This window comes from Ovis aries, chromosome 11 (genome assembly GCF_016772045.2).
Source record: "Ovis aries strain OAR_USU_Benz2616 breed Rambouillet chromosome 11, ARS-UI_Ramb_v3.0, whole genome shotgun sequence".
NCBI lineage: Eukaryota > Metazoa > Chordata > Mammalia > Artiodactyla > Bovidae > Ovis > Ovis aries.
In genome coordinates, this window is record NC_056064.1 from 49,435,792 (window position 1) to 49,448,511 (window position 12,720).

General features: G+C 50.6%; 1 protein-coding gene across 14 annotated transcripts in view; it reads left to right on the forward strand.

Annotated features, from left to right (window-relative positions):
- B3GNTL1 (UDP-GlcNAc:betaGal beta-1,3-N-acetylglucosaminyltransferase like 1) overlaps positions 1-12,720 on the forward strand; it is a 132,757-nt gene that overhangs the window by 82,596 nt on the left and 37,441 nt on the right. For 8 of the 14 annotated variants that reach the window (XR_006061262.1, XR_009595366.1, XR_006061260.1 and 5 more), the window contains exons 7-8: positions 1,142-1,237; positions 7,149-7,273. Coding sequence is in view for 7 of the 14 variants with exons in the window: in XM_042256206.2 (XP_042112140.1) it covers positions 1,142-1,237; positions 7,149-7,273 (221 nt within the window). In the remaining 7 variants the exon portion in view is untranslated. Of the gene's footprint in view, positions 1-1,141; positions 1,238-1,559; positions 1,673-3,813; positions 4,008-7,148; positions 8,809-10,241; positions 12,270-12,720 lie in introns of those variants that run through there. The other 6 variants (XM_060394944.1, XM_060394945.1, XM_042256207.1 and 3 more) reach the window with 5 other exon arrangements.

The window sequence follows — 12,720 nt, forward strand, 5'->3', positions numbered from 1 at the left end:
CCTCAGGGGACAGACGGGGGCACCTGTACACAAAGGGGCTCACACGCCACACTTCACACACCAGGTTAAGACACGACATTCCTTCACCTACACACAATTCAAACAGTGACTAGAACTGATGACTGGCAAATTTCTAAGAGGATTGTTAAGACCCTCACGAGTTCTGTCTTGCTGGAAACCACATTTAAAACTCAGAACCCAGACGTCAGCAGCTGCTCCACTTCTTAAGCCCACAGTGGGGTGGGGTGCAGGGGGGATCCCATGTCAATCACCAAGCCCTAGTCACCACAGCAGCCTCGCCTCTTCCCTGTGTCACCAAAGAGAAAGTTCCACAAACAGGTTTCCCCAGTCACCTGTGGTCGGTGAGGCTCCTGAGTGAGCAGAGAGCTTGAGAGGCGGGGGCTAGGCGTGGAGTAGTCTCTGGTGGAAGTGTCTCGAAGCAAAAGTGCAGAAGACAGGCTTGCTCGGGGCTGAGTGAGCTTGGCAGGTGAGGGCTGCATGGAAGGGGTGGGCTGTCCCAAGTGACTGTCTGCTGCTGGATGTTCACAAACCATGTCCAAATACAGAAGAAACTTGTCCCAGGCACAGAGGGTGGGGGTCTGTCTGTCCCATTCTGTTCCAGCTCAGCTTCTGGGCGTGACTCCCTGTCCCCAAGACGTGCTCACAGCCTCACACTGTCCATGATTTGGGTGCAGGTCGGACCAGACGTCAGGCAGGTTCTCACAGAGTCCGTGGCACAAGTGCAGACTTTATAACCTAGCAGAAATAAAGTAAGAGTTCGGAGCCCCCATGCCCAGCTGCCCACCAGTCAGGCAGACAGAGCCCCACATGGGGGACACACAATGCCTCTCTGTCATCACTCTTCATTTTAGGCATTCCTTTTCATTAGGGTGTAGCTGAAGCTCGATCAGGAAGTGAGTACAGCACAGCCCCCGAGGAGCTGGGGGTGGGGATCCCCTCTGTCTGTCCGCCTAGGGAGCCGGACACCATTGATCTGCCTCTAAAGCCACTTGAACCTTTGTACTGACAGGGAGGGGGCATGCAGTTTATCGCTTTCTGAGTGACTTTCTGGGAGATAACCTGAGGGGCTGTGTGGCAACTGTTCTTCTCTGTTAATTTTGTTGATGCTAATTGCTTCCAGGTGTTTACCTCCAATGGCCCCACCGTGATCATGCCCACCTGGTTCTGCTCCCGAGCCTGGTTCGCCCACGTGGGCCCGTTTGATGAGGGCGGGCGGGTAAGTGTGGTCCATGGATCCCTCCTCTGGGCACACGGGGAGGGGCTTTGAGGGCCTTCCCGGCGCTCCCTGGGGCTGCGTGCGGGTGCTGGGCCTCCCCGGGAGCAGTGGCTTTCTGTGTGAAGACGGCGGGCGTCTGTTCTGGGCTCACACCTGCGTGGCCACCTCATCCTGGTTTAAGGGCTGTTTGTGGGAAAGCGCAGGACACGGGCAGTGCTGCCCTGCCACCCCGGGTGGCAGCGGGAGAGGAGCACCCCTTGCTCCCCTGTGGGCAGCAGCCCCGGAGCACTGGGGTCCGAGCTGGCCCGGGCCTCCCTCACAGGGCAGGACCCATGCTGGCCTCTGGCTCAGAAACAGGGACGTGGACCCCGACTGCTCTCCCTCCCTCCTCGACAGCCTTAGAGGGAACACTCCGACAGAACACCCGGTCAGAAGGTAAATCTCACGGTTGAGTAGTTTGCTTTCCTTTAACTCTTCTTAAATTGGCTTTGAGACGTGTGTCTGGTCTTATGGTGGATGGAGCCCATGGGCCAGATGTGTTAAGGCCCAGCAGGCCGGAAGGTGGGGTGACGCAGGCCCAGGCTCCCCATCTGCCCCAGGACCGTGGCCCCCGTCCAGCCTGCTCGGAGTCTTCTCTCCACTTTGGAGGGGACTGTCACCCACTGCTAGGGGCCCAGTGGATCCTTGGCTTGGGGCCCCCCTCCTCTGACCGCCCCCCAGGGAGAGGCCGGCTCCTCTGCTGCGCCTGCGCTGGACCCTGGCCAGACAGTCCCTCGCGTGTCTATCCAGACGTGCCTTCCAGGAGCCGTGCTGGTCTCGCGCATACAAACCAGGGGCCCAGCCCGCCTGTCCTCAGGACTGGCCAGACGGGAATGTCTGTGCCACAGCTCCACTGGCCTCCCTGTCCTGGAGGGTCTCGTGAGCGCATAGCCGCACTCTGCCCAGGGGCTCCCACCAGGAAGGCCAGAGAGATGGCGGGGTATCCTCTCTGCCAACAAATTCTCCTTGAACTCAAGGTGTGGGGGGGGGGCAAAGGGACACCCCATGAGTCTCCCCGCCACTAAGCAGGTGCTGCAAAAGCTGCTCTCACTGGTGCTGAGTCCAAGCACCTGTTCTCATTCCTCTGCGGCGAGTAGCTCCAAGATGGTCATCAGGAGGCATCCCTTAAGTCACAGCCATGAGCAGCTTCAGGACGGGAAGTGCGTCAGGCCTCTTAGCACAAGTTAATTCTTCCTGGAGAGAGAGCTGCGGAAGGAAAAGAAAGTCCATCCCTCTCTGTACAGGGCTCAGGGATCAGGGACCAAGGACCTGGGCTGGGATGGGGCCGTGGCTGCAGCAAGTGAGGGATGTGGGCATGAGGAGGGGGTCACAGATGGCCATGAAGCCCACCGCCAGGATGAGGACATGAGATGTTTCCTGGTTCCTTCAGGCCCTCCCCCAAGAAAACAGGTTGAGCTGAAGAGTTCTTTGTGGAATGCATTTGAGGGAGCACTGATATGCTGGGGGCTGGATTTAGGTTTGGGGGCTGGTCCTCAGCTGATTCTCTGTGTCTGGGAGGCTGCAGTTCTCACCCAGGAGGGAAGAGCAGGGAACTGGAGCCGCCAGGACAGTTGAGGTGCTAAAGGTCTCAGAGCAGGATGGCAGCGAGACTCGGGGATAAACGAGGATGCAGCGGGCATGAGCTGAGGACGCAGCAGGCACGAGCTGAGCCTGCAAGGTGCTCAGGTTTTAAATCCAGAAGATGCACTCCCAGAGTGAGGTGGAGGGGAGAAGGAGAGTTGGAGGAAGGTGTGGGATGACACCCAGCTTGAGGGGTCTGGATGCCCCCAGGAGGCAACTGTTTCAGGCCCTTAAACAAGAAGGAAAGTGACCAAAATGGTGTTTGTTGGTTCAGAACAGAGCTCTTCTGAGGGCGGGGATGGCCCAGAGCGGGTCATGGTTGCTCAGAAGAGCTGCTGCCCAGCACGGCAGACACTTTTCAGAAGTGCCTTTGCACCTGTTGGAAAGATCCTCGGGCTTGGAGTCGCTGTGTGGCTTGTGAGCTGCCACCCCCTCTCTGGAGGGGGGACCCCCAGCTCCTTTGTATTTTAGCCATTCTGACTGGAGTTGTGTGGTTTCCTGTTGTATTTTAATCTACATTTTCTAGATGACTTACGACGTTGAGCAGTTTTTCATGTGCCGATTGGCTGCTCCTGTTTTTATGAAGCATCCAGATTTTTTTGCCCGGTTTTGGGTGAAGCGTCTTATTTGGCCAAGGAGGTCTCCGTTGCGGCACGTGGGATCTTCCATCTTCGCTGAAGCGCGTGGGATGCTTAGTTGCAGTCTGAGTGCTAGTGCTAGGGATCTCGTTCCCTGACCCGGGATCGACCCAGGCCCCTGCACTGGAGGCCCAGAGTCTTAGTCACTTGGACTTGATGCTTCCGATGCAGGGGGCCTGGACCGCCGGCAAAGCCCCTGCGGTGTCTTCTTGTTGAGGTGTTGCTGTGCTGGGTCAGATGCGTGCTCGTGGGCGTCTCCTCCCATCCTTGGTCTCTCTGTTCTGGGATTTTCCCTCACTCCCACCTGTGTTCGCCCAGGTTCTGTCCAGAGGACGTCAGGGCAGCGAGGCTGGGGCGTCCACCTCTGTTTCGTGGGTTTCATCTCCCCACCCCGGCGCCCCCTGCTCTGAGCCTGAGCCTCACAGGTGCTGCAGAGGTTGGCCTCTCAGACACCCAAAGCCAGAAGCCGGCATCTTCTCTCGTGCCTTAAAAACCTCTCGGTATCAAAGAAGGTTTGTATTTTGTCATCTCTGTATGGAATGCCCTTAATCCCATATGCTCTTCTTAAACCTCTCCTGCTCAGCTTTTTGTGTTTGTTTTTGAAGGTTTTCTGACTCCTACCTGTTGCTTGAACGGCAGTCAGTGGGTCAGCCTATTCCTTCTCTCTCTCCAGCTGATTTTGATGTGTGATTTCTGCTCACATCAGAAGGCGGCTGAGTCTCTGGGTGCCTGTCCGAGTCCCTGGACTCGGCCTCCCACGTCAGGCTTCCCCACGTCTGAAGGGCCATGGCATTCCTTGTTCCTGCACAGACTGTGGTTTTGGACACACGAAGGAGGGATGGACTGCACAGAAAACGCTGGGCCACACCGTCCCTCCCGTCCTGAGGACACAGCTCCCCACTGCCTCACTTTGCCTGACACTCCTCAGACTCAGCTGGAGGCAACAGGGGAATTCCTGCCTTGTTGTTAAAGATTCTTGCTTTCACTGGGTTCCGACGTGATCTGGTTGCCATGTGTGGGGACCAGGTCTGCTCTCACCTCTCTCTGGCTTATAGTTTTAAGTCTTAGCTGTCTGCCATTGCTGTGGTTTTCTATTTCAATATTCATTGCACATTGTCTAGATTTTCTTTGTCTTCCATTTCAACAACTTTCTCTTAACCCTTTTTTATTATTTAATTTTCTTCACTTCCCTGTGTTTCTTCAGTGCCCCTTATTTTTATTCAGATCTGTTTTCCCTGGAGAACTTTCTAGTTTCGTCTTCACTTCTCACATAATTTTGTCTTTTTCTTCTATTTCTTTTTTGAGTTCAGCCAATCCCCTCTTATTTAAAAGGTTTATTGGGGTATAATTCGTATAATTCACCTGTTAAGTGTGCAGTTCAGTGTATTTCAGCACATTCACGGGGATGCACAACCATCACCACCGTCTGATGTCACGAAAGAGCTTCACCTCCCAGGGAAGCCCACGTGCGGTCACACCCCCAGCCCAGGCTAGTCCCCCTCCTCCGCTTCTCCTGTCTCCCCTGCTCTTTGCACGGGTCCAGCTCTGTTAGTTATGGCATTTCTGGCTCAAGATGGCCTCCCCCCATTCTCAAGCCTTGTGGAGGACGTGAGATTTCACTGGGAGAGTTGTTCACAGAATTTTCTTCTCCTTCGTGATTTTTGGTGGTGGTGGTTCTGTTTGGGGTGAATGTCTGTTCGCAGAGTGTTTGTTTTCTGTCTCTCGTCATGCTGGCTGTGTAGCCTCTGTTCACAGGATTCCGACCCCAAGGTCGCCCCTTCTGAGACCCCAGGGAAGGACAGCAGCGTTGAGGGCAGGAAGGAGAGGAGAGTGTGTCCCCCCTTCTCCTGTTTCATCCCGCAGGATCTGCATTCCCTTTCTCCACATCTCCGAGGGCACACGCCCTTCCACACCCAATGAGCCCCCAAGGCAGGGGTGACCCCCAAGTCCTGTAGGGCCCCGTCTCCATGGAGGACTGGGCTCAGCACCTGGCTTTCCACCTCCTCTGGCTAAATTCTCAGTTGCCTCTTTGCCAGAAAAGAAAACTCTGGGGTTGAGTTCCTACTGGTCATGAGCAGAGAGGACATCTCTCCTTCCTAAATCTATAAAGCGCGGAGTTACAATGTGCTCTTGAAAGGTGCCTTTGAACATGCAGAAAATTAGCAAAAGGAAAAAAATATAAATCATCTGTGAGTCCATCACCACACAGCTGCTCTGAACTTTTGTGTGCGGTCCTTTTGTCTTTCTTTAACCATGGACGACTTTTAGCTGAGCTGCAGACACATTTTTTCCCTTAATTTTGGCTGCGCTGGGTCTTCACTGCTGCTCGCCGGCTTTCTCTGGTTGCGGCTAGTGGGTGCTCCTCTCTAGCTGCAGTGCGCACGCGCGCACAATTGTGAAAGCTGACTTTTAACATTTTGGTATAGATCCTTTCATGACTTGTGGTCTTTGTGAAAACACTTCAGTCACCACAGTGGTCCATCATGTCACGGAATGACTCAGCAGCTGACACTGAAGTGAGGCTGTTCGCGTGGCTCCCGCGTCACTTTCCTCTGCGGCCTGCTGCCTGTCAGCCTCCCATGTGCTGAGACGCCCTGGCGGCGATTCCCTGGGCAGGGTGGCTCTGTGTGGGGACCGGCGCGCTGCTCAGTGTGGCAGCTCAGGAGTGAGCCCAGCGGGCTGCCCACAGGGTGGCTCTCAGGCCTGAGCCAGGAGGTGGCAGAATTCATGGCCGGGTGATCACAGACAAGGGGTATCAGTTCATCACAGACCCCAGAGGCTGGGTGCACAGGGCCCAGTCAGGGGATACACTTGGGCCAAGAAGCTGGCCAAAAGCAGCCAGGAGTCCCCTCTCTCCCCAAGGGTAACAGCCACAGGGCTCTACCAGGGCATCGAGACCTCAGAGGCCAGCCCTGCCTCCTTCCCCTCGGGGTGGATGAGCTGGGCGAGCGACAGTGGCTCTACTGGGAGCAGTCAGCCCTGCCATGGTGCTGGCGCTGCCCTGTCCTGAGCTTGGTCTGAAGAGGCAGAACAGGCTGGGGCCAGCGCACAGCAGCCTCTGCACTGTGGGGAAACCAGCCTCTGCCCGGAGCAGGGGTCCGGGCAGCTTGCCCAGCTCTCAATGGGCTCTGCTCGCCAAACACGCCCTGGGTGACCTCCTGTCCAGACCCTCTGCTTTCTTGGTTTTCACCTTGAACTCTAGGAAGTGAAGGAGCTGCGATTGTTATCCCCGTCAGGACTGAGGTCCCCCAGCCCTGGACTGACCAGCAGGGCAGCCGCGGCCCCGCCAGCCAGCCCTGATCTGAGCCCTTCTCCAGACGAGGGTGGGAGGCCTGGCTTCTCACAGGACAGGAGGACCCCGTGGGACCCTGCAGACCCTCGGAGCAGCGTGCCCGTCAACAGAGAGGGGCCAGTGAGAGCAACGACAGGGCTTGGGTCTACGCCTCAGGCACCTTCTTGCCCCGGAGCCGCCTCTTATGGTCACATTTGCCGAGCTCTGGCCATGAGCTGGGGGCGGCTGGATGTGTTGTTTTCCAGCTGAGGCCTCACCGGTCAGGCTGGGCTCAAGTGTGGGGGCCCCGGGCCGACCTCCATCTCCCGTTGCCTGAACCAAGGCTCTGTTCTGAGTGGACACATGTTTCTTCACTCTGCAGGGTGTCCCTGAGGACCTGCTGTTCTTCTACGAGCACCTCAGGAAGGGCGGTGGGGTCGTCCGCGTGGACCAGAGCCTCCTCCTCTACCGCTACCACCCCGGCGCAGCCACACACTCCGTCCTCGAGTACGTGGGCCTGGGATCCAGGCGGGGTGGGGGGGATCCCAGTCAGGTCTCTGCCCCAAGGTGGGGACCTGGGAGCGTGGCTGACACCAGGGCCCATGGCCTCCCAGGAGGGAGGTCGTCCCCAGTCTGTGGACCAGCGTTTTCCTCAGGATCAAGGCTAAATGTCTGCTCTCACTTTTATTATTTATTTCAGTTGCTTTGGGTCTTTGTTGCTGCACAGGCTATCTCTAGTTGCAGCGAGCAGGACCTACTCTCTAGTTGCTCCTCATCGTGGGGGCTTCTCTCATTGCAGAGCGCAGGCTCTGGGCGCTTGGACTTCAGTAGTTGCGGCTCAAGGTCTCTAGAGCATGACCTCAGTAGCTGTGACACGGGGCTAAGTTGCCCCGTGGCACGTGGGATCTTATTTCCTGGACCGAGGATCAAACCCGTGTCCCCTGCATGAGCAGGCAAATTCCTAACCCCTGGACCATGGCTCAGTGGGTAAAGAATTTGCCTGCAGTGCAGGAGACACAGGAGACATGGGTTCGATTCCCTGGTCAGCAAGATCCCCTGAGGGGGCATGGCAACCCACAGCAGTATTCTTGGCTGAAAACTTCCATGGGCAGAGGAGCCTGGCAGGCTACAGTCCAAAGGCTGGACACAGCTGAGCAACCAGGCGCACCCAGAATTCACATGTAGATTTGTCTGGGGGTCCTGCTCTCACTTGATTTGAGCTGAAAGGACTCAGAATGAGCCCAGCCCACCACTGGTGTGATTACAGGTGGGCTGGGGGCGTCCTCTTCCTTCTCTGCCCACCAAGGGGAGGGCGGCTGGGGCAGAGGTTGGGTCATCCCCTACGCGGGCCATCGCAAAGGCTGGCCCCCTCCTTGTCATGGCTCACGGCCTCCCAGGTTCCAAAGCTGGAGACCGACTGCCAGGGGTAGGGCAGGGGTGGTGCCCGAAGTGCAGGCTGGGTGAAGTCGAGGGAGCCGTGGGTTTTCCTTTCTTTAGTTTGAACTCTGTGCATGCGCACATGCATGTTTGTCCGGTGTGTGTGAGTTTTGTTTCAAACCACGAGTGTGGAGACCCTTGGTGCTACTGTGATGCTGCTCACTTGGGAACAGAGAGGAGTGGAGCCCTGAAACAGGCCTGTGATCAGGGCATCTTCTGAGTGAAAACAGTGTGATGCAAAGGCATGCATTTGAGTTTCTGGACACAGAGGAGACTCTGTTCTTCCCCAGAGGGTATGAGACTTGTTGGAAGGCGTGGCTGCTCAGCTGCTGTCCAGAGAGGTCTCCTGTCCACTGTCACAGCGGGCGTGATGCTGATTGGAGAATGTGTCGTGGGGGGAATCACAGATTGCAGTATTTGTATTCATTTGGGAGATCCTTGAACTTTCACACGTGCGCTATTCCTTACTGAAGCTTAGCTTCTTTGTTTTCCAGCTTTAAGCAAAAGAGCTTGATTTCTCTTGTCTTTTGATAAATCTGAATTTTTATATAGTAGCTTTAGTGTCCAGTACTCTTGCCTGGAAAATCCATGGATGGAGGAGCCTGGTAGGCTGTAGTCTATGGGGTTGCTAAGAGTCGGACACGACTGAGCGACTTCACTTTCACTTTTTACTTTCATGCACTGGAAAAGGAAATGGTAATCCACTCCAGTGTTCTTGCCTAGAGAATCCCAGGGATGGGGAAGCCTGGTGGGCTGCCGTCTATGGGGTCGCACAGAGTCGGACACGACTGAAGCGACTCAGCAGCAGCAGCAGCAGCTTTAGTGAAGCATCACAGGGAGTTTATTGTCACAAACTTGACTCAAGTAAGTGCGATTTGCACACATGGGGTGAAGGTCTAGGGGGACATAAGAGTCCTAAATGTGTGTATCCCTAATCACAGAGTTTCAAAATACACAGGCAAAAACTGGTAGAAATAGAGGGAGAAGTAGACAAACCCATAGTTAGAGCTGAAAATGTTAATATTCCTGTCTCAGTAATTGATAGAAGTTGGGAATTCTGTGAGGATCAGAAGATTTGAGCAACACTGTTAATTAACCAACATAAAAGTAGACATTTAAGGAACACTATAGAAAGAAAGTGAAGTTGCTCAGTCATGTCCAACTCTTTGTGACCCCATAGACTATAGCCTGCCAGGCTCCTCTGTCCATGGGATTTTCCAAGCAAAAATACTGCAGTGGGTTGCCATTTTCTTCTCCAGGGGATCTTCCTGACCCAGAGATCAAACCCGGGTCTCCTATATTGCAGGAAGATGCTTTACCATCTGAGCCAACAGGGAATCTACAAGGAACACTAAACTCCAGAACATACATACTTTTAAAGTACAAGATAGACATTACTTTGGGCCAATAAGCAAGTCTGAATATGTTTCAAATGATTGAAATGGGTGTTTTATAAATTAGAAATCATTAAAACATCTTGAATATCCAAAATATTTGGAAATTAAGCAACCAAGAGAAAAAATTACAAGGATACTAGGGGAAATTTTAATGACAAAACAGTATGTAAAAGTTTGTGGGATTTAGCTAAAGCAGTTTATAGTAAGATTTTATGGCTTTAAAAGCTTATGTTATTAAAGGAAAAAGCAATTATCTAAGTCTCCACGTTTAAAAGTTACAAAACCAACAGCAAAGTAAACTCAAATAGAAGAAAAGGAATAAAGAAGGTACAATTGAAAATGGACTATCAATAGGAAAAAAATGAGCAAAACCAGGAATTGGTTTGAAATCAGTGCAATTGAAAAACCTCTAACAAGACTGATTTTTAAGAGAACAGATTGCCGATATACTGAGAATTAAAGAGAGGACATCAGTACAGATCCAAGAGATACTTAAAGTATAAATAATAATTAAAATTAGATTAGTAATTTTAAATTTTTCATAAAAGCCAAGCCAGATGGCTTTCCTGATATATTCTATCAAAAATGTAAAGTGAAGTCACTCAGTCGTGTCTGACTCTTTGTGACCCCATGGACTGTAGCCTACCAGGCTTTGAGGAGCCTCTCAGTCCGTGGAATTTTCCAGGCAAGAGTACTGGAGTGGGTTGCCATTTCCTTCTCCAGAATATTAATCTTACATGAATTCCTTCAGGAAATAGAAGAGGAGAAAGATCTATTGGGTGTTGGGAGGGAGGAGCTTCACACTTACTCCCTAAGACTAGCATGACTCTGAAGTTTAAAATCCTACAAGAATATTACAGGAAAATAAAATTACAGACCAATATCCCTTATGAGAATAGGTGCAAAAAATCATTCACAAAATATTGCCAAGTCAAATTCAGAAATATATATGAAAGGATAATACATGAATACAATTCTGGTTTAGCTCTCCAAAATAAATTAGTATGATTTGCTACAGTAAAAGAATAAAGGATAAAAATCACACAGCCCAATAGATGCAGAAAAAATAATTAACAAAATTCAATATCCCTTCATGGTTTTAAAAAAATCTCAGAAAACTAGAAATGGAAACTTTCTCAGTCTGATAGTATCTACACAAACCCATAACTAACCTCATATTTAATAATTAAAGACTGAAAGCATTCCCTTCTAAGATCAGGAGGAAGCGATCTCCTGATTATTCCTCCTACTACTTCTATTCAACATAGTAAGGGAAGTCAGTGCAGTAAGATCAGGAGAAAAGACACAAGCATTAGAAGGTGGAAGGAAAACTAGCATCATTTGTATCAATAGATGGCATGATTGTGTCTCATAGGAAATCAAAACCAATAATATAGTGAGTTTTCCAGGATACAAATTCATAGACTTGCAATAAAACAATTGAAAAAAAATGCAGTTTAAAAAATGTACAATAACATCAATGATAAAATATTTTTAAGTGTAACAAAGTATAGCTCTATCTGCTAAAATCCATTCCAAAAAATGCTGAGGGAAATTAAAACCTATACAATAGATAGATGGAGAGAGATACCACATTCATGGATTGGAAGATTCATTATTGTTTGTTTGTGTTTTTTTACTTATTTTTGGCTGTGCTGGGTCTTGGTTGCTGCATGCAGGCTTTATCTAGCTGTGGCGGGTGGAGGCTGTTCTCTAGTCGCCGTGCACAGGCTTCTCATTGCAGTCACTTCTCCGTGCAGAGCATGGGCTCTGGGACACGGAGGACTCAGTGGTTGAAGGGCGTGGACTCAGTGGCTGCAGTCTACACTGTCGAGAGCTCAGGCCCAGTAGCAGCACACAGGCTTGGTTCCCCCGCGGCCTGTGGAATCTTCCCAGACCAAGGGTCGAACCTGTGTCCCTGCATCAGATTCTTAACCACTGAACTATGAGGGAAATCCCAAGACTCAGTATTGTTAACATCAGTTCTGCCCAAACTGATCTGTAGATTCAGTGCAATCTCTGTAAAAATCCCAGCTGGCTTCTTTGTAGAAACTGATAATCTGATTTTAAAATTCACAAAAAAATCAGAGGACCCAGACTGGCCTAAATAATTTTGAAAAGAGCAAAATTTGAGGATCCATTGTGCCTGATTTTAAGACTCACTCTGAAGCTACATCAATCAGGAAAATGTATTAGTAGCATAAATGCAGAAATACATATCAGTGAAGCAGAGCAGAGTCCAGAAATAGATTCACAACTGATTTTCAACAAAGTCTCCAAAGGCATTCAATGGAAAAAGAAAAATGTTTTGAACAAATGAATATGCATGTGGGAAAAAACTCACCCCCTTATTGAAGAATTAATTCTAGATGGCTTAGATGTAAAAATAGAAGCAGTTAAATGATAAAGCTTCTAGAAGAAAACATCAGGGATTATCTTCACAACTTTGGGATAGGCAAACATTTATTAGAGAGGACACCAGACTCTTCAGCCGTTTAAAACTTGACAAATCGAACTTCAAAATTAAAAACTTTTTGCTCCTAAAAAGACACCATTAGGAAAATGAGTAGACAAACCACAGACTGGGAGAAAATATTCATATTTTATGTATCTCACAGAGGACAAGTGTAGAAACTATATTAAGAACCTCTACCACCGGAAAATAAAAATCTAATAAAAATAAGTAAAATTCTTGAATGGACATGACACTTCACAAATAATATATAAATGGGCAATTAATATAAATTGTCCATGAAAAAGGTTTCATCATTATTATCAGAGAAATGAAAACTAACCTCTTCACACCCACTGGAAGGGTTAAAAGTAATGTCTGCAATTCCAAATCATGGGAGGATGTGGACCACCAGACACATATTCATTGTTCTTGGCAGTGTAAACATGGTGCATCCTCTCTCGAAAGTTGTTGGGCCTTATTTGATTAATTAACACCTGCCCTGTGGCCCAGCAATTCCATGTCTAGGTGTTTATCCACGAGAAATGAGTGAATTGCCCAACATTTCTCTATTAGCAACCAAGAGCGGGAGCCGCCCAGATGCCAGTCAGCAGGTGATCAATAAGCACTGCTACAACGGAGTACTGCTCAGCAGGAGAACAAGCAAC